This window comes from Delphinapterus leucas, chromosome 7 (assembly GCF_059928025.1).
Source record: "Delphinapterus leucas isolate spDelLeu-1000000601 "Yukka" chromosome 7, BTC_Dleu_Yukka2, whole genome shotgun sequence".
NCBI classification, from domain to species: Eukaryota; Metazoa; Chordata; class Mammalia; order Artiodactyla; family Monodontidae; genus Delphinapterus; species Delphinapterus leucas.
The window spans coordinates 88,749,053-88,771,187 of NC_143135.1; the positions used below are offsets into that span (position 1 = coordinate 88,749,053).

The 22,135-nt window shown below is 38.8% G+C and overlaps 1 protein-coding gene across 7 annotated transcripts in view; it reads left to right on the plus strand.

Annotated features, from left to right (window-relative positions):
* Positions 1-22,135, plus strand: part of SIK2 (salt inducible kinase 2) — a 129,022-nt gene that overhangs the window by 91,958 nt on the left and 14,929 nt on the right. For 5 of the 7 annotated variants that reach the window (XR_016393927.1, XM_022561598.3, XM_089915528.1 and 2 more), the window contains exons 5-8: positions 6,107-6,231; positions 6,671-6,794; positions 9,128-9,348; positions 10,947-11,099. Coding sequence is in view for 6 of the 7 variants with exons in the window: in XM_022561598.3 (XP_022417306.1) it covers positions 6,107-6,231; positions 6,671-6,794; positions 9,128-9,348; positions 10,947-11,099 (623 nt within the window). In the remaining variant the exon portion in view is untranslated. The remainder of the gene's footprint in view (positions 1-6,106; positions 6,232-6,670; positions 6,795-9,127; positions 9,349-10,946; positions 11,100-22,135) is intronic. The other 2 variants (XM_089915527.1, XM_089915526.1) reach the window with 2 other exon arrangements.

Below are 22,135 nucleotides of genomic sequence, written 5' to 3' on the forward strand. Positions count from 1 at the left end.
ATGAGTGAGAGTTCAAGCAATTACTCCCACCAATTACTCCCATACAAATGACAAATTACCGCAGAGGAAAAAAACTTCTTTATACCTTCAAAATTTTGTCAGAGTTGTTTAGTCAATCATGTATGAATAAAAATAGTATCAAAATAATGCTAGTCTGAACCCTGAATTGGAGTGAGAAGTATCAGTATGAATTCATGGGTTATTGTTTTTTCTTAATACACATACATATAGACAGGCACAAAAACAAATATAGGAGTGTGTGTGTGTGTGTGTGTGTGTACACTGATAAGCATTCATATGTATATTTCCTCTGTTTGATGACAGGGCCTAGACCCAGTGACAGCCCAGTTGCAGTGAGTACATCTAGGTCTTAGTCTTGGTTTCTAAATACCATTCCTCTGTAAAAGGAATCAGGGCGGGCTTCCCTGGTGGTGCAGTGGTTGGGAGTCCACCTGCCGATGCAGGGGACGCGGGTTCGTGCCCCGGTCCGGGAGGATCCCACGTGCCGCGGAGCGGCTGGGCCAGTGAGCCATGGCCGCTGAGCCTGCGCGTCCGGAGCCTGTGCTCCGCAACGGGAGAGGCCACAGCAGTGAGAGGCCCGTGTACCACAAAAAAAAAAAAAAAAAAAAAAAAAAAGGAATCAGGGCTCCTTGGAAAAGCAGTTGATTCATGGGATGGGGCAGGAAAGTACAAGATGAGCCTGGAACATCTGGTACCAAGAGATAAGGAAATACTTAAAATGAAATTTTATAAGGATGGGGGCATGTTGAAAGGGTACAGGAGCCAACCTGAATTAGCTCCTAGTGGCTAAAGCTGGAACTATTTAAGCATCAAAATAAATAACAATAGTATTGAATTATAACCCAAAGAATAAAATAAATACTTATGATGAATATAATATGACAGTATTGTAAAAAATAAACAAATAGTTTAATGAGTAAATAAATAAGAGGGGAAGAAGGGACAACTCTTGAAGAGTTGTAATTAATAACTGTAGAAGGAATGAGGGAAATGAAAGCTCACCGTTAGAACACCACAGTAATCGTTGCTGCAATCAAGATCTGCCAACGAATGCTAAATTAATGGGTGAAAGTTTAAGGAGAAACAGGGTATATATAGACTCAATATATCTTTAAAATATTTATTAATCTCAAGGGGAAAAATAGTAACTTTATAATGGGGTAACCCGGAAGACACCACCTTAATCCATAGATCAAGGTTAACTCCACCAATAATTAAGCCATAATACCTGCACCCCATCATATGATGCCCTGAGAAGAGCACTTCACCTCTGTGCTGTTCTTCCCAAAAAGCAATCATTTTAATCTAATCATGAGAAAACATCCAGCAAACCGAAACTGAGAGACAGTCTACAAAATACCTGACCAGCACTGGTCATGGTCAAGAAAGACAAGGAGAGACTGAGGAACTATTAGAAATTAGAGAAGACTAAGGAGTCATGACAACTAAGTGCATTGTGGAACCCTGCAGTGAGAGAGGACGTTAGAGAGAACACTGGCGAAATCTTAATGAAGTCCATGGTTTAATTAATAGTACTGAATCAGTGTTACTTTTTTTTTTAATTAATTTTTTTTTTTTTTTTTTTTGACTGTGTTGGGTCTTCGTTGCTGCGCGCAGGCTTTCTCTAGTTGCAGTGAGCGGGGGCTACTCTTCGTTGCGGTGCACGGGCTTCTCATTGCGGTGGCTTATCTTGTTGCAGAGCAAGGGCTGTAGGTGCGTGCAGGCTTCAGTAGTTGTGGTGCGCAGGCTTAGTGGCTTGGCTTATGGGCTCTAGAGCACGGGCTCAGTAGTTGTGGCGCACAGGCTTAGTTGCTCCGAGGCATGTGGGATCTTCCCGGACCAGGGCTTGAACCCGTGTCCCCTGCATTGTCAGGCGGATTCTTAACCACTGCGCCACCAAGGAAGCCCAGTGTTACTTTCTTAGTTTTGATAATTTTACTAATAGAGTTATGTAAAATGTTAACATTAGGGGAGGAAGTTGGATAAAGAGCATAGGGAATTCTCCTCACTTTATTGTTGCAACTCTTCTGTAAAACTATTTGGAAATTAAAAGTTAAAAATATCAAAGTGAATCCAACATAGCATGGCATACATTCTTATGACAGAGAAACAGGAAGCAAAAAAGTGTCTGAGGGACATAGCAGCCATCATTTGAGGTATTAACTTGTAGATCAGAACATTTGAGAAGACATTAAACTAGACATTAAACTTTCCTTTCCAGCAAAGCCAGGCTGGGTCTGGGTCTAGCATAGAGAGGAATACCCATGTGACTGTTTTCATAATGCTTTTCAAAAGTCAGGTGATAATGTGGGGTCTTTGATTATTCTCTGTTGTTATGAGACTATCTTCTGTGTTTGCACAGTGGTTGACACATGTATGCACTCAAATGTTTAATGAAGGAAGCAATGAATTTGGTTGGTGTGATGAAACATTAAGTAACCATTCCACATGAATAAATAGTGATAAGAAAGAAATCCTGGGACTTCCCTGGTAGTCCAGTGGCTAAGACTCCACACTCCCAATGCAGGGAGCCCGGGTTTGATCCCTGGTCAGGGAACTAGATCCCACATGCTGCAACTAAGAGTTCGCATGCCACAACTAAAGATCCCACATGTGGCAACAAAGACCTGGAGCAGCCAAATAAATAATAAATAAATTTTTAAAGAAACATTAAAGAAAAAAATCCTGCATAGCTCTGCCGTTTTCGTATTTCATCCCTCTTGCTCGCTCCTCATTTCACTATATGCTTTTAGGCAGAAAGCTGCAGACTGTGAATGAAGCAAATTGTCCAGATTCCTGTGAAGAAATAAAAAGGCTTTTATTTTTAAGTGTTTTCCCATTGCCACTTCTTAAACCTGACAATTATTAACCTGCTCAAAAATAGCTACATATCACTGTACCAGAGAAAGACATAAAGGTGGTTAACAGTGAGAGCTCTGTAGCCAGACTTGGTAAGTCTGCAATTTAGTGTAACCTCTAGCAAGGTACTTAACTTTCTACCCTCACTCTTTCCTAAAATAAGGCTACCTCATGGGGTTACTAAGAAGAAATTATCTTAGGAGAGCTTAGGTCAGCTTCTGACACTTTTAAAAGACACGATGACAACATATTCATTCAGCAAACCTTTGTTAAACAGCTGCTGTGTGCTGACAGCGTACTAAGTCCTAGAGGAACAGACGTATATCATTTCCCCCTTCTCTACTCTCAAGGAGTTTAGTCTGATAGAGAAGACAGATAAGTAAAACAAGAAGAAGAATTGCTATTCTTCTCTTCTGTCGAGTAGCGTACTCAGTGGCTACTGTTTATTGAGCACCTGCTTTGTTTCAATAGCATGCCTAAAGCATTATTATGTTAGCTACTTATGATGTAAGTGTACTTATCTACATATACTCACTTATTGTGAGTATATGTTACTCATAATAACTGTGAAGTGTAGACATTGTCCCCATTTTGCAAAGAAATTAAGTAATTTGCCCGAGATCACACCGCTAAGAGGAAAACCCAAGATTTGCCTGACTCCAAAGCTTTCCTTAACCCATACATCAGATGATTACAAATAAAATATTTAAGTGCTTTGACAGGGTTATAGAAGACATCTACATAAATGCTATTATAATAATTTTAATGAACCTGATTTTCTTTCAGTGCTTCTCTTAATGTTCCTACAGACTGAAGTTCCTGTTTTCTTCAGTTACCTACAGAAAATAGAAGTAACATCTGTTTAGTACCCTTTTTCTTCTAAGGTAACAGGACGCTTTCTTTGTCCCAGATGTGTACAGCCAAGGTTGAGACTAGGCTACTACCGGCACCATGGTGCTTTCCTAGTTTTTGCTCTCTTCCTGCCTATGAAGTGTCCAGTGAGAGAGCCTAGGGGAATAAAGAGTCCAGGCCACCTTCCTGACAGACCTCTGTCCCAGTCACTCTTTGAGTTCGTTCTACAAGAGTCGGGGGAGGTTCATAATGAAGGAGTTCTGGAATGGCTCTGTGAGACGTTAAAACGTTCCAGTGCTATTTAGAGAGTATTCTCAACTTACATGTGCTAAAACTCATCCTGTGATTACGGTTTAAAGTACAGCAATTATTGGACCTATTTCATGATCTCCAAACACACTTCCCAGAGCTTCTTGGGCTTTTCTGTGAGTGGAAGTAACATTTTCCTCTTTAAATGTTATTTGAACATCTAGTCCTTGGATCGTTTGAGAGTATAGTTTTTCTAGAAAATTAGAAACACCTATCAATATGGACACATGGGTTGTGATGTGATGTGAGTGGTTAGTCCTACAGGTGGAATTGAGAAGATAAGACCTCTCTGACAGTCATTTTGGAAAGCTGAGCGTAGGACTGAACTGCAGTTATGTTGTGGAGTACGCCTCGTACTCCTGGATGCCAAGGACAGGCCACAGCTGTGTTCCACCAGGTTTAGATGCACCATCTCTTTCCCCACATACACCATCTTTTCTCTCATGAACCTTAAGCTTCTCCACACTGTCTTTACCCTTCCTGTGTATTTTCTCAGGACCCTTTTCTCTGAAAGGCAGTAATTGGTAATGATGGCTTTGGTAGCTGACACTTCACATCTACTGCGCTCCAGGCATTTAACATTCTTAGTCTCATTTAATCCTCACAGCATCCTATCTGGGTAGGTGGATTATCCCCTCACTTATAGATACAGAAAATAAGGTTCAGGAAAATTAAATAATTTATGTAGGGGCCTTGAGGCTAGAAAGTGGCAAAACTGGAAATCAGCTGTAGGTCTCCCTTACTTCATAGGTCATACTCTGCCATGAGGCTGTGGTGTTGGGGATCATGACTGTTTCTGTTACTACTGCTTATGTCAGGGAGCTAAGAGAATGCCTCCCCTAAGGTACAGAAGCACACCATAGTCTCAGGGTGTGAGTGGAGTGTGAGTTTCTGTTAACTCATTGGATCCCCATAACAACCTGCTGACTACGATGTTTCAGTGTTACAACTGGGGAGACTGAGACTCACAAAGACTGAACGCATGTCACGCAGCCAGTCAGTCTGGCGCCGGAGACTTGTTCCAGTCCCCTTGGGGCACCACCGAAATCTCACTCTCCATGCACTGTGTACACCAGCCAGAGTAGAGCCAGTTCCCATCACTGAGGTGTATCCTTCAGCCAGGAGTCTGTTGCAGCATGAGACATTTTGGCTCTAACTTACAAAACAACAGGAATTTGTTCCTTCACTAAGAGACCATGTGACTATGTGAAGGCTTAGCAAAAGAGCACAAGCTTGCATTTATACCAAATCTCACTGCATTTGTCTTCCGCTGTAACTTTCATGCATATTGAAGGCATCTGAGTACAGTGTTTCCAGAGGGCATGCTGTTTATCAAAGCTGCAGATTCAGTGTGACTAATATCATAAGGAGAAGGCCATTAACTATTTTGAAGTATAATGCCACCGCGTTCCATAAATGAGTAAACAAGTGATATTGGTGATAGGGGGCCTGTGGCTGGGCCACATGGCCATTGCATGTTAATGAGCTATTCAGATAAGTATCTGCCTAATTCAGGATGTGCGGGCCAACACTTAGAGAGCTGTTACTTAAGAAACACTGTCCTCAGTTGCCTTAAAATGTTATATTTATCTTGCTAGCCTGGGGCTGTGAGAGCAGCCGGTCCCTTGGTTGTGTTTAGGTAAATATCTTAGAGTTTTACTCATTTGTTTCTTTTTTTATAAACCATATAAGCTCAAGAGCTCTTAATCATGGAGTAATTGAAATTCTAAGGTTATCAAATTCAAGTTGATTGTCCATATCAGTGGATTTTTCTTTCAGCCTTAAAAATACAAGAGATAAAGTCTTTTTCCAGCCTCTCGCTCATTCTCTTTGAGAAGAAAACTTAATTCATTAACACATTCATTCAACAAATATTTACTGAATACTTAATATTTGCTATTCATTGTGCTGAGTGCTAAGGAAACATCATAAGATACATGCCATCGCATACTCACAGAGTGGATAGTGGTGATATTGTTAATGTAGCATATTATAAAATTATTATGAGAAATTCAGTATAGTTTGAGAGCACAGATGAAAGTAACATTTATTTCCATCCCAATAGATTTCGGTTTTGGAAATTTCTTTAAAAGTGGTGAACTGCTGGCAACATGGTGTGGCAGCCCCCCTTATGCAGCCCCAGAAGTCTTTGAAGGGCAGCAGTATGAAGGACCACAGCTGGATATTTGGGTATTTCTTTGCTTTGCTGTGTTAAATGCATCTATAATGATAATACTTGGTACTCTGGCCCATCTCGGAATCTCTCGGTACCTAACACATAGTCAGTAGTTCATACTTGCCCTGTCCACTGGACTAAAATTAGTCAGAGCATCTTGAATTAGATTCTAGGAAAGAATTTCTAAGGAAAGATGTTATCATACTAATATCAGCAATGATTTAAAGTTTAGTAATCAAAATGATTTAATTTAATTCTTTTGGTATTTATTATAGGATGCTTTATTGCACTGGTCAGCATTTCAGATTTTTTTTTTTTTAATTCTGAGAAAATAGTAAATTCAAACAGGAATTTTTCAGTCCATATGATTTTAAGAGCCCTGAGGATATTTAGGAAATCAAAGAGTGTTTGAAGTTCTCAGGAGAAAAGAGACTGCATTGTTTTCTTCCCTAGAGCATGGGAGTTGTTCTTTACGTCCTTGTCTGTGGAGCTCTACCTTTTGATGGACCGACTCTTCCAATTTTGAGGCAGAGAGTGTTAGAAGGAAGATTCCGGATTCCGTATTTCATGTCAGAAGGTAACAACCTGTTTATCTTAAAATTATGTTTTACAGAATTTGTTCTGAAAATGAGTGCCTAAACAAAGGCTTCTCTTTTTCTAAGTTTGGGTGCCAAATAAAGTGACCGAGTCACTTTAAAAGCCGTAGAAATAAGCAACCCCTTCCATGTAGGTGAGAGAAATTCTAACCTTCCTACTCATAACTGGAAACAGAAAATTTCCCAGATTAAGAACAGCAAGTCTTCCCATTTACCCTTGTCTATAAATGTCCCAGGTTTATTTATATTTTTATATATATTTATTGGAGTGTAAATGCTTTACAATGTTGTGTTAGTTTCTGCTGTACGACAAAGTGACTCAGTTATACATATACATATGTTCCCATATCTCTTTCCTCTTGCGTCTCCCTCCCTCCCACCCTCCCTATCCCACCCTTCTAGGTCATCACAAAGCACCCAGTTGATCTCCCTGTGCTATGCAGCTGCTTCCCACTAGCTAGCTATTTTACATTTGGTAGTGTATATATGTCAGTGCTACTCTCTCACTTCGTCCCAGCTTCCCCTTCCCCCCGGTGTCCTCAATTCCATTCTCTAGTAGGTCTGCATCTTCATTCCTGCCCTGCCACTAGGTTCATCAGTACCGTTTTTTTAGATTCCATATATGTGTTAGCATACGGTATTTGTTTTTCTCTTTCTGACTTACTTCACTCTGTATGACAGACTCTAGGTCCATCCACCTCATTACAAATGACTCAGTTTCATTCCCTTTTATGGCTGAGTAATATTCCATTGTATATATATACCACATCTTCTTTATCCATTCATCTGTCAACGGACATTTAGGTTGCTTCCATGTCCTGGCTATTGTACATAGTGCTGCAGTGAACATTGTGGTATATGTATCTTTTTGAATTACGGTTTTATCAGCGTATATGCCTAGTAGTGGAATTGCTGGGTGATATGGTAGTTCTATTTTTAGTTTTTTAAGGAACCTCCATACTGTTCTGCATAGTGACTGTATCAATTTACATTCCCACCAGCGGTGCAGGAGAGTTCCCTTTTCTCCACACCCTCTCTAGCACTTATTGTTTGTAGATTTTTTGATGATGGCCATTCTGACCGGTGTGAGGTGATACCTCATCTTTTCCAACCACAACCTAGGAGACTAGATATCAATTACAGGGAAAAAAACTGTAAAAAATACAAACACATGGAGGCTAAACAATACGCTACTAAACAACCAGGTTTATTTTAGACTTAGAGAAGCATTTTGTAGATACAGATTCACAACCATTTCACTCTAAGTATGAAATGGATTTTCCCACATCTTTTGGTGGGAAGTTACAAAATTAAATTTTTTAATTAAATTTAAAACCAACTAGCAAAACTATTGAATTAAGATGAAGTGCCATAATCCCTTCCAGTCTTGTATTGGTTTGCTGCATGGGCAGCAGTTAAATTTACTCAGTTTAGATTTTGGTTTTTATCCTTAATTTGCTTGTTCCTGGTAACAGAAGTAATGTTCTAGTAGTTAAGAGGATAGATTTTGGAGCCAGACCACCTGGTTTTCATCCTGAGTCCACCACTTACTGACAGTCTGGCCTTGGCAAGTTATATCTCTGTGCTTCAGTTTCCTCAGTCTATAAATGGAAATAACAATAGTTTCTAAAAGGGGTATTGTGGGGATTAATTAAATTAAGCTCTGTAAAGCTCTTAGCATGGTGCCTAGAACATAGCAAGTGATAAAAGGCTAGTTTATGTGGGGGTAGTAAAGAATATGATGTCAGCTCAGAGAATAAGCTAGTGCCCAGGGTTGCAGCAGTGCAGTTTACTTAGTGTCATCAGAAGTGACTAGTGTTTCATGTACATTTTTCTCAGTTGCACTGATATGGAGAATAGCAACAGTCCCTTGGAGAGCTCCAGCCTCACTTAATAGCCTTAGTGTATCAGCCTCAGAAGTGACTGTAAGGAGCCATTTATTATTTGCTTTTTCTAGGAAGAAGGCTTGTTTTTTTCTTTAGTGGAAATCTAAGTCTGTGTCTAGATACTGTAAGTTGAGAAATTCAGTAAAAAGGTTCATTAAGTACAGAATTGGATAGATCTACACCCTCCTGTTTTTTCTTAAGTATTCATTCACAGTGATGGTTAATTTTGTGCGCCAGCATTCATCATGTGAACTTGACAAATACAAGTAGCCTTCAGGTATTCATTTATTCATTTGACCTTCTGCTTTCCAGTGGGCACTGTGGAGGATACAAAGATTAACACCATTGTACAAAGTCACATGAGTCAAGTCAATACCCCAAAGTGCAAGGTGATTTACGTGACTTTTGTAACATTGTGTTTTCTGTAGATTGTGAGCACCTTATTCGAAGGATGTTGGTCCTAGACCCGTCCAAACGGCTAACCATAGCTCAAATCAAGGAGCATAAGTGGATGCTCGTAGAAGTTCCTGTACAGAGACCTGTTCTCTATCCACAAGGGCAAGAAAATGAGCCATCCATTGGGGAGTTTAATGAACAGGTTCTGCGATTGATGCACGGCCTTGGAATAGATCAACAGAAAACCATTGAGGTAAAGTGGTCAGAGATTCGACTAAAGAAATTTTAGAACTCTGTTGTACTTAGTAACTTGAAATTTCATGCTCATACCTGTCATCCTGGTCTTTTAGCCATCCCAGTACCTAGGCCTACTGTTCAGTGTTCCCTGAAGATTTCATCACACTATATTTATGTTTGTTTTTAATCAATATAAAAATTCCTCCCTTTGCCCCAACTGCCAAAAAAATTCAAAAGGAAGTGTTTATATAGGATTGAGAAAAGACAAAGATGGAAGCTTAGCAAATACAAAGTAGAAAGCTTCTTCTAAGATGAAACATGAAGTTCTATACAGGTAATAAGCTAGTTTATATGAAACATAAATGTGCAGATATGGAACAAGGCTGCGGGCCGAGCAGGAAACAAGAAGGGTAGGCATCGGGTTTAGGTTGTGAACTGAAGAAACTCAGAAGGCAAAAACAGGTGGATTCCTGATTTGGAAGTTTTATGGGTCATAGAACTGAGAAGGTCATGAACCTGGGAAATTCCTTGGCAGCTTTGTTTCTGTCCTTTAACAGCTGGCATGTGCATAGGATATACATATGTTTAATACCCCCGCAACAGGCAAAGAACAAACAGCGCTTTTCAGGATGAAGCATGACAAGAAAGACTATAAAACGCCCCCCTGTGAAGATAAAGTGCTCCAAACTGTGCTGCCTTTTCCTTCATTGCAGTCATAAATGAAACCAGACTGCTTTCCTGCTTTGCTCATCACGTGCTTAGAGAGGTTTTTTTGTACTTGCCCTTGAAGGCAGCTGTGAGTGCAGTTCCCCGGCCTGTGATGTTTGCTGCCAGTGCTCTGCATCTGAGCTGCACTGCACAGCACTCATGCAGCCTGTCATGTGGAATTAGACGCCAAAGGAGCCGTTGTTTTGCTGTTCCGTTAGTATCCTGGGAGAGCTGGCCAGCTAGGGATGTGAAAAATTGGGAAGTGACTTTATTTTCAAGGTTTCAAGAGGGTTGGACCGCAAAAACAAGAGGAAAAAATTACCTAAGAATGGAGACCCAGCATCTCTCAACCTAGCATCCAGATGTCATTCTCCAGCCCAAAATAATCACCAAAAATTTCCCCAAAGACTTTAATCATTGACTTCAGGGTTTGCAATGGTTTGGACTTGTGTCGAGGCTGTGGAATTAGAGCCTCTGGGCTCAGGTTACTAAACAACCTTACAGCCTAGTTGCAGCTATGAGATGGCACCATATAACGGCATTGGGGAATGTCTGCATGAGACAATGATGGCATTTTCTCTGAATGCAGAAAAATAAATGGATCCTATTAATGTAAAAGAGCCAGTCAAGTCATTCAGAGGTATCATCCTTTATACAATTAATAAAGTTATCTGTCTCCTATTCTAAATTCTGGAATAGCTTTCGTTTTGAGGCATACTTTGCTTGTTACTTTGCTTGTTTTTAAGAACACATGGTGTCTTCCCTCCTTTTTTAATTTATTTTTCAAATTTTATTGAAGTATAGTTGATTTACAATGTTGTGTTTTTCCCTCATTTTTTAGAAAGGTTTAAATCATTGAATTGGTTTTTATGGTTCTCTGCCTTTGGCACTTGTTTTCTCTTCCAGGCTTTGCAGAACAAGAGCTATAACCACTTTGCTGCCATCTATTACTTGTTGGTGGAGCGCCTGAAATCACATAGGAGCAGTTTTCCTGTGGAGCAGAGACTTGATGCCCGCCAGCGTCGGCCTAGCACCATCGCCGAACAAACAGTTGCCAAGGTAACACCCCATTAGCCAATAGTCTTATCTGTGCATGTGCCTGTTCACATGTTTGACACATTTTTCATCGTGTAGTACAAAGGGTTAGGATTTCATCCTCTACACCTTGTTTTTCTGTAAAGTTTTTTTCTGTCATCGTTCACTAGATCCTCAAGTGTTTTATCATCTTCCTATTTTTAAGGATTAAGTTTATTTCAAACAGTTTTTTTCTTTAAGAGATTTCTCATTTTTTTTTTATCATTCACTTATGTTAAGAATTATTGTAACTAGCCTGTACATTCAATTTCATTTAACAAATTTTTATTGCAGGTTTACTATGTAAACTTCTTTTATTAGACACTACAGGGAAGAGGATGTATAAAAGAGTCGTTGCCCTCAGAGTCATTACATTATAGAAGCAAAATAAGACAACATCATGAATAACCATCATTCAAAATAGAGAAAGGGCAAAATTTAGAAGATACTGTGAATATCATTTTGATAGAGAAAACCTTTTTTAAAAAAAGGGCAAAGGGGAGAGAGATGCATCTGATTGGGAAGGCTTTGGGGGAGAGGCGGCGTTCAAGGTAGAGCTTCACAGCTGTGTAGGACTTTGTTAGGGAGAGGCAGTGGTTAAAGGCATTGTACGTAGGCAGAAGCAGTGTGAGCAGAAGTACTAAAGTGAGCAAGCATAGGACCTGTTCAAATTAATTCACTTGAATTAAAGAATAGGGAAATGAAAGAGTTAGAGTGCTAAGTTGAAGCCATGTTGTGAAGGGCTTTGAATGCCAAGGTAAAGAGTTTACTAATAAATCAGGAAGAAATGAGGAACTACTGAAGCCTGTTAAGCAAAAAAGCGATAAAATTATATCCATACTTCAAGCTAGCAATCTGGTAACATTGGGAAGGATAGATTGGCTACGGAAGACAAGAAATTTGGAGAGAGCTGTTTAGGAGATGATTGTAGTAGTTGAGATGAGAAACACTGAAGACTTGAGCTAATACTGTGCCGGTGGAAGGAAACAGGAAGGGAGAAGTGTAAGGAACATTTCAGAGGTAGACTCTGGATGAACTTAGCACTGATCTGGAGAGGCAGCTCAATGTGATGGTTTAAAGTAGGGACTCAAGCACATCCCAGATTCTGCCATTTCCTGCTGTGGACCTTAAAAAAGTTACTTAAGGTCTTTCTCTGCCTCAGTTTCCCAAGCTTTAAAGTGGGAATAATTATAGGATGTTAAGACGTTTAAGTTAGGTAATAATTGTTCAGCACTTAAAACAGTGCTATATAAGTGTTTGTTATATAAAGTAATAAATCAATGTTGGGGAGGAAGGGATGACAAATTACAGATGACTCCATTGTTGAGCCCAAGGCTGAGGGAGTCGTGGTGGCAGAGACTTAGCTGCTTATGAGGAACAATGGATCTGAGTCCCTGGAGAGAGGCTAGGGCTTAGGAGAATTGGGAGATCACCTGCATAGAGGTTGAGAAGAGGAGTGGTTTGTTCACATGATCTATTAGGATTTCCATCTACTTACGTGAGTACTTACTTTATTTAAAGTGCAAGTAAGAATCATAGTAGGGGACTTTAACACCCCACTTTCACCAATGGACAGATCATCCAAAATGAAAATACATAAGGAAATACAAGCTTTAAATGATACATTAAACAAGAAGGACTTAATTGACATTTATAGGACATTCCATCCAAAAACAACAGAATACATTTTCTTCTCAAGTGCTTATGGAACATTCTCCAGGAGAGATCATATCTTGGGTCACAAATCAAGCCTTGGTAAATTTAAGAAAATTGAAATCATATCAAGTATCTTTTCCAACCACAATGCTATGAGACTAGATATCAATTACAGGAAAAAATCTGGAAAAAATGCAAATACATGGAGGGTAAACAATACACTACTTAATAACCAAGAGATCACTGAATAAATCAAAGAGGAAATCAAAAAATACCTAGAAACAAATGACAATGAAAACATGATGATGCAAAACCTATGGGATGCAGCAAAAGCAGTTCTAACAGGGAAGTTTATAGCAATACAATCCTACCTCAAGAAACAAGAAATATCTCAAATAAAAAAACTAACCTTACACCTAAAGCAATTAGGGAAAGAAGAACAAAAAAACCCCAAAATTAGCAGAAGGAAAGAAATCATAAAGATCAGATCAGAAATAAATGAAAAAGAAATGAAGGAAATGATAACAAAGATCAATAAAACTAAAAGCTGGTTCTTTGAGAAGATAAACAAAATTGATAAACCATTAGCTAGACTCATCAAGAAAAAAACGGACAGGACTCAAATCAATAGAATTAGAAATGAAAAAGGAGAAGTAACAACTGACACTGCAGAAATACAAAGGATCATGAGAGATTACTGCAAGCAACTATATGCCAATAAAATGGACAACCTGGAAGAAATGGACAAATTTTTAGAAATGAACAGCCTCCCAAGACTGAACCAGGAAGAAATAGAAAATATGAACAGACCAATCACAAGCACTGAAATTGAAACTGTGATTAAAAATCTTCCAGCAGGGGGCTTCCCTGGTGGCGCAGTGGTTGAGAATCCGCCTGCCGATGCAGGGGACATGGGTTCGTGCCCCGGTCTAGGAAGGTCCCACATGCCGCGGAGCGGCTGGGCCCGTGAGCCATGGCCACTGAGCCTGCACATCCGGAGCCTGGGCTCCACAACGGGAGAGGCCACAACGGTGAGAGGCCCGAGTACAGAAAAAAAAAAAAAAAAAAAAAATTCTTCCAGCAAACAAAAGCCCAGGACCAGATGGCTTCACAGGTGAATTCTATCAAACATTTAGAGAAGAGCTAACACCTATCCTTCTCAAACTCTTCCAAAATGTAGCAGAGGGAGGAACACTCCCAAACTCATTCTATGAGGCCACCATCACCCTGACACCAAAACCAGACAAAGACGTCACAAAGAAAGAAAGCTACAGGCCAATATCAGTGATGAACATAGATGCAAAAATCCTCAACAAAATACTAGCAAACAGAATCCAACAGCACATTAAAAGGATCATACACCATGATCAAGTGGGGTTTATCCCAGGAATGCAAGGATTCTTCAGTATATGCAAATCAATCAGTGCGATACACCATATTAACACATTGAAGGGTAAAAACCATATGATCATCTCAATAGATGCAGAAAAAGATTTTGACAAAATTCAACACCCATTTATGATAAAAACCCTCCAGAAAGTAGGCATAGAGAGAACTTACCTCAACATAATAAAGGCCATAGATGACAAACCCACAGCCAACATCGTTCTCAATGGTAAAAAATTGAAACCATTTCCACTAATATCGGGGACAAGACAAGGTTGGCCACACTCACCACCATTCTTCAACATAGTTTTGGAAGTTTTAGCCACAGGAATCAGAGAAGAAAAAGAAATAAAAGGAATCCAAATCGGAAAAGAAAAGTAAAACTGCCATTGTTTGCAGATGACATGAGAGAATCCTAAAGATGCTACCCGAAAACTACTAGAGCTAATCAATGAATTTGGTAAAGTTGCAGGATACAAAATTCATGCACAGAAATCTCTTGCATTCCTATACACCAATGATGAAAAATCTGAAAGAGAAATTAAGGAAACACTCCCATTTACCACTGCAACAAAAAGAATAAAATACCTAGGAATAAACCTACCTAAGGAGACAAAAGACTTGTATGCAGAAAACTATAAGACACTGATGAAAGAAATTAAAGATGATACACACAAATGGAGAGATTTACCATGTTCTTGGATTGGAAGAATCAACATTGTGAAAATGACTATACTACCCAAACCAATCTACAGATTCAGTGCAATCCCTATCAAACTACCAATGGCATGTTTCACAGAACTAGAACAAAAAATCCACAATTTTTATGGAAACACAAAAGACCCCGAATAGCCAAAGCAATCTTGAGAAAGAAAAACGGAGCTGGAGGAATCAGACTCCTGGACTTCAGACTATACTACAAAGCTACAGTAATCAAGACAGTATGGTACTGGCACAAAAACAGAAATATAGACCAATGGAAAAGGATAGAAAGCCAGAGGTAAACCACGCACATTATGGTCACCTTATTTTTGATAAAGGATTCAAGAATATACAATGGAGAAAAGACAGCCTCTTCAATAAGTGCTGGGAAAACTGGACAGCTACATGTAAAAGAATGAAATTAGAACACTCCCTAACACCATACACAAAAATAAACTCAAAATGGATTAGAGACCTAAATATAAGGCCAGACACTGTCAAACTCTTAGAGGAAAACATAGGCAGAACACTATGACATAAATCACAGCAAGATCCTTTTTGACCCACCTCCTAGAGAAATGGAAATAAAAACAAAAATAAATAAATGAGACCTAATGAAACTTAAAAGCTTTTGCACAGCAAAGGAAACCATAAACAAGACGAAAAGACAACCCTCAGAATGGGAGAAAATATTTGCAAATGAAGCCACTGACAAAGGATTAATCTCCAAAATTTACAAGCAGCTCATGCAGCTCAATATCAGCAAAACAAACAACCCAATCCAAAAATGGGCAGAAGACCTAAATAGACATTTCTCCAAAGAAGATATACAGATCACCAACAAACATGTGAAAGGATGCTCAACGTCACTAATCATTAGAGAAATGCAAATCAAAACTACAATGAGGTATCACCTCACACCAGTCAGAATGGCCATCATCAAAAAACCTACAAACAATAAATGCTGGAGAGGGTGTGGAGAAAAGGGAACCCTCTTGCACTGTTGGTGGGAATGTAAACTGATACAGCCACTATGGAGAACAGTATGGAGTTTCCTTAAAAAACAAAAACTAGGACTGCCATACAACTCAGCAGTCCCACTACTGGGCATATACCCTGAGAAAACCATAATTCAAAAAGAGTCAGGTACCACAATGTTCACTGCAGCTCTATTTACAATAGCCAGGATATGGAAGCAACCTAAGTGTCCATCGACAGATGAATGGATAGAGAAGGTGTGGCACATGTGTACAATGGAATATTACTCTGCCTTAAAAACAAAACGAAATTGAGTTATTTGTAGTGAGGTGGATGGACCTAGAGTCTGTCATACAGAGTGAAGTAAGTTAGAAAGAGAAAAACGAATACCGTATGCTAACACATATATATAGAATCTAAAAGAAAAAGAATGGTTCTGAAGAACCTAGGGGCAAGACCGGAATACAGACACAGACGTAGAGAATGGACTTGAGCACATGTAGAGTGGGAAGGGTAAGCTGGGAGGAATTGAGAGAGTGACATGGACATATATACACTACCAAATGTAAAATCGAAAGCTAGTGGGAAGCAGCCGCGTGGCACAGGGAGATCAGCTCGGTGCTTTGTGCCCACTTAGAGGGGTGAGATAGGGAGGATGGGAGGGAGACGCAAGAGGGAGGAGATAAGGGGATATATGTATATGTATAGCTGATTCACTTTGTTATAAAGCAGAAACTAACACACCATTGTAGAGCAATTGTACTCCAATAAAAATGTTAAATAAATAAAATTAGATAAATAAAATAAAGTGCAAGTAAGAGCAAAAGAGTTTTCACTTTGTATTTTTTGTTTGGCAATTTTACAAAATTTATAGAATTATAGTAGAATTTTGCATTGGCTTCTACAGAATATGTGAAAAAGAAACCCCAGGAAATTAAAATCGTCTTGATTTTAATAGGTAAATGGCGTACCTTGTTATACATATTTTAATATCTAAAATAATGTGAGTATTGATACTAATGTGAGTAAAATAATATATCAGTAAGGTTCCAGATATTTGGGTTGAAGTATCTCTGAGCACTTGGAATCCTTCAAAGTCGAGTGGTATGGCTTTCAAGATAGAGAGGAGGGAGATAAAATGAGAATTCCTAAGTTGGGGTAGTAATAGTGAGATGGAGGGTGCCCCTTCCCTCTGGAAAATGCTGCCAGGCGGAAGGATAGGAAGCAGGAAAGCCCCCATGCTGAGTAGCTTCTCTCCCGAGTCTCTTTATTCTTCTGAAACATTACACAAGTGAGGGTTACATAAACGATTGCTCCTGAGCACACGCATATGTTATTGTACATGATTTCCTTTCATATCTAAACTTGAAGCAGATTCCTTAGATCTCAAGTTATATTTCATTTGGCTTGGGGCTTCTTATGTTTGATCATTTTTTTTATTACCAAGCACCCTGTGAGTTCTTATTTTATGCATTGATCCAAGTTATCATAGAAAGCTATTTACTGTGACTTAAAATGTATCTAATTCAAATAGCAATCTTCAGTGCTCATTCAGAAACTTGTCTTGAGTGCCATCTGGATGCTAAGAAACAGGCACTGGGGTTGAAGAAGATCTCCCTTCCCTACGAGACTTCACATTCTAATGTTTAGTATTGAACTTGTTAAAAAAATAGATTTCTCTGTTTTTATGACTATAAATGTGCTTAAAGCTTTAGTAGAGCCTTCTCCCTTTGAATTCTTTGGTGTTCTACTATCTGTTTAAAGAAGTGGCAAATCGCTTGTTACTTGATAGAGTGATAAGGAACTGGGGAAATCACAAGATCCTTTGCAGAGATCACATGACTTGTGCAATCAAGCAGACCTTGGGTTCCATACTGAGCTGAGTGACTTCAACAAGTCAGCATCTCTGAGCTCCAGGGTCCTTAATTATAAAATGGAAATAGCAATACCTACTTCATAAGTTTGCTACAAAGATAAAATTGATTAATTGATACCAGCAGTTCCGTTTAGATAGAGCACTTATGTGCCAGGCACAGTCCCAGCCATCATGGTTTCATAGGTACCCAGGAAACAGTCCCTGCCCTTAAGGAATTTATGGTATAGTGATGAACAACCCATGATTACTACTTAGAAAACATTGAGATTTCCACTTTAGATGGATTTAGAGTACTTATATTTGCCACATAATATACAGGAAATGTTACATCTAATTGACTGCAGGTGACTATTTTTTTAAAATATGCCTTTTTCTTGTGAATTCTATCTGCTAGTTTTTAATAGTCCTTCACTCCAACTTTCCATCAACTGTAAGTAGACTAGAATGAAACACTCATCCCAGTTCTTCTTTAATTACTGATTAGAGGTTGCCCTCCACAACTGTAAGAAAAAGTCAACTAGGGCTGCTGTTAACAAAGCAACACAGACTGGGCAGCTTCAACAACAAAGTTTATGTTTTCGCAGTTTTAGAGGCTGGAAGTCCAAGATTAAGGGGTCATCAGGGTTCTGAGGACTCTCTTCCTGGCATGTAGATGGCCACCTTCTCACTATGTCCTTGCACATCCTCTTCTCTGCACATGCAGGAAGAGAGATCTCTGGTATCTCATCCTCTTCTTAGAGGGACACCAGTCCTTTTGCATTAGGTCCCCACCCTTATGACTTCATTTAACCTTAATTACCTCCTTAAAGGCCCTGTCTACAGATATAGTCACATTGGGTGTTAGGGCTTCAACATATAGATGGGGGCAGGGGCAGGGGGCACAATTCTGTCCATAATAAGCATATTCCTATGGGACCAGTAAAGATTTTTCCCGTAGGAGAAAATGTCATTTTCATTTTAATGGTGCTGGAAAGCATAAAATCAGAAGAAGAGATTCAAGACAATAAACATATGATCTAAAAAGTCATTACAGTTAGTGGACATGGTCATTGTTTATGGCCACTCTTTTTTTTTAATTTTTTTTTATTGAAGTATAGTTGATTTACAATGTTGTGTTAATTTCTGCTGTACAGAAAAGTGACTCAGTTATACACATATATACACTCTTTTTTGTATTCTTTTTCATTATGATTTATCCCAAGATACTGAATATAGTTCCCTTGCTCTTTATCCATTCTATATGTAATAGTTCGCATCTACTATCCCCAGACTCCCAGTCCATCCCTCCCCTACCTCCCCTCCACTTTGGTAACCACAAGTCTGTGCTCTATGCCTGTGAGTCCCTTTCTGTTTTGTAGATAGGTTCATTTGTGCCATGTTTTAGATTCTACATATAAGTGATATCATATGGTATTTGTCTTTCTCTTTCTGACTTTCTTCATTTGGTATGATAATCTCTAGTTGCATCCATGTTGCTGCAAATGGCATTATTTCGTTCTTTTTTATGGCTGAGTAGTATTCCATTGTACCACATCTTTTTTTTTTTTTTTACATCTTTATTGGAGTATAATTGCTTTACAATGGTGTGTTAGTTTCTGCTTTATAACAAAGTGTATCAGTTATACGTATACATATGTTCCCATATCTCTTCCCTCTTGCGTCTCCCTCCCTCCCACCCTCCCTATCCCACCTCTCTAGGTGGTCACAAAGCACCAAGCTGATCTCCCTGTGCTATGCAGCTGCTTCCCACTAGCTAGCTATTTTATGTTTGGTAGTGTATATATGTCCATGCCACTCTCTCACTTTGTCACAGCTTACCCTTCCCCCTCCCCATATCCTCAAGTCCATTCTCTAGTAGGTCTGTGTCTTTATTCCTGTTTTACCCCTAGGTTCTTCATGACATTTTTTTTTCTTAAATTCCATATATATGTGTTAGCATACGGTATTTGTCTTTCTCTTTCTGACTTACTTCACTCTGTATGACAGACTCTAGGTCCACCCACCGCATTACAAATAGCTCAATTTCGTTTCTTTTTATGGCTGAGTAATATTCCATTGTATATATGTGCCACATCTTCTTTATCCATTCATCCGATGATGGACACTTAGGTTGTTTCCATCTCCGGGCTATTATAAATAGAGCTGCAGTGAACATTTTGAGTACCACATCTTCTTTATCCATTCCTCTGTCAATTTACATTTAGGTTGTTTCTGTGTCTGGCGATTGTACATAGTGCTGCTATGAACATAGGGGTGCATGTATCTTTTTGAATTATAGTTTTGTCTGAATATATACCCAGAAGTGGGATTGCTGGATCATATGGTAATTCTACTTTTAGCTTTCTGAGGAACCTCCATACTGTTTTCCATAGTGGCTGCACCAACTTACATTCCAACCAGTGTAAGAGGGTTCCCTTTTCTCCACACGCTCTCCAGAATTTGTTATTTGTAGACTTTTTAATGATGGCCATTCTGACCGGTATGTGGTGATATCTCAGTTTAGTTTTGATTTGTATTTCTCTAATAATTAGCAATGTTGAGCATCTTTCCATGTGCCTATTGTGTTTATGGCCACTCTTGGAGAAACTGGTAATATCTGCTTGCTTGGGATATTAATCAACCATCTATTTATTATAGTAACATATTCTTTAATCAGATCTTTAGTGCTGGGCATGCTATTTGAATATTTATACTCTAACTTGTGCCAAAAAGACTTCCTTAATCCCGTCAGTGATTGCAAGAATCCTAAAAAGCCGACCCCTGAATCTGTCATCGTATTTCCTGTGAAGCGGCTGTCATAATAAAATGTGTTATTTCTCTGTCCTTACCAAGTTCACAGTAAGTTGTTGTAGTCCAGGTTGGATGTGAAAGGAAAATGTGTTATGCTTGGTCTGGCCCAGCACAATCCTGCCATTTAAAAAGTCACAGCTAACAAGAGGCAAGGAGTGAGAAGAACATATCATAGTTATCATGTTGGTATCTCATTTCCAGGGCAGTGTCTACAGGTAGTGCTTTGCCCTGATAAGGAGCAGTCTAATAAATTTGGGAAACAGAAATCAAAGTTCAGCTTTATCCTTTGATTGAAAAGCCAATGATAAGGGTAAGAGGAATGTATCAAATATGCTTTATTCGGAAGTTTAAATTTTACATTGTGGCTAAAAAATTAATTTAAATGACTAATGCTTGAAAGGAAAAAAAAATGTTTCGTCTCAAAAGTGACGAGGATATAGGCCTGAGGAATGATGATATAAGAAAAGCTATTTCTTTATCATGCTCAGAATAATATACAGTGTATTTTCTGTCACTTTTTACCATCCATATAATACCAACACTTTGCTATTGCTATTTTGTTCTTTATCTCATGCAGTATATCTAATGATGTTAATGTTGGAATATAAAGTATATTCTAAATATAGTCATAGTCAAGTATAAAATGTATTTATAACATATTCCCCCATTATTGAAAACCATCAACCTGAAATTTTAACTGGGAACCATTAGCTAGTATCTGAGAACAAAACTGTGTATTCATTTTACTAATTCCTGTATTAAATTATTATCATCATTTTAAGACTTTAGAAAGGAGAAAGGAGGAATTAACATTACTGAGCGAAGGACTTTACATGTTGCCTTTTACAGTCCTAACTTCACTGTGAAGTAGATATTATGACATTTTTCAGAGGCGAAGAAAATAAGATGCAAAGAGTTTAGGTAACTGATTAAGTTCACACAATTAGTAAGTGATGGAGCCCGGAATCAAAACCAGGTCTTGGGAAGGGAAAAGCTAGAATCATACCATTTTGTTCCTTTTCACTTGTTTGAATTTAAAGCTCACCATCCTATATCCCTTAAAGTGACAATGGCAGAAAAAATACAGGCCATTCCTCTGCCTTTTAGAAACTGGTATGTTTGTTCCCTCAGATGTTTTGCAATGTCTGTTATGTTCAAAAGGCATCTAATAAATTATTCTGCTAGTTTTGAAGAAATGGGGAGGAAAGGAGTATCCAGCGGATTCATCTTCAAAATCAATTCTTGCCAATTGTCATAAAGGAAAATTCTCTTTTAAATGAGGAAGACTTTGTAATACTTGTTTACTTAGAATTTTTAACAGAGGAGACATGGAGAATGGACTTTCTAGAGTAGGTTGACTTCAGGAACATAACTTGCTCAGCAATAAGCATCTCTGTTTCCACTGGGCAAGCAGGCTGTGTGTGTTCAGTCTGTGTGTCTCTTTCAAAGGACATTCCTATCCCCTCCGAGTAGCTGCTGCTTCTCTCTTCTTCCTCTACACTCACTCCCTTGCCAAGAAATATATACCATCTCACCCCGTACCCCACCAAAAAAAAAAAAAAAAAAAGAGAGATGCAGGTAGATAGCCCTTATTGCAGTGTACTTTGTATTACAGTTAGTTGTGTGTGTATCT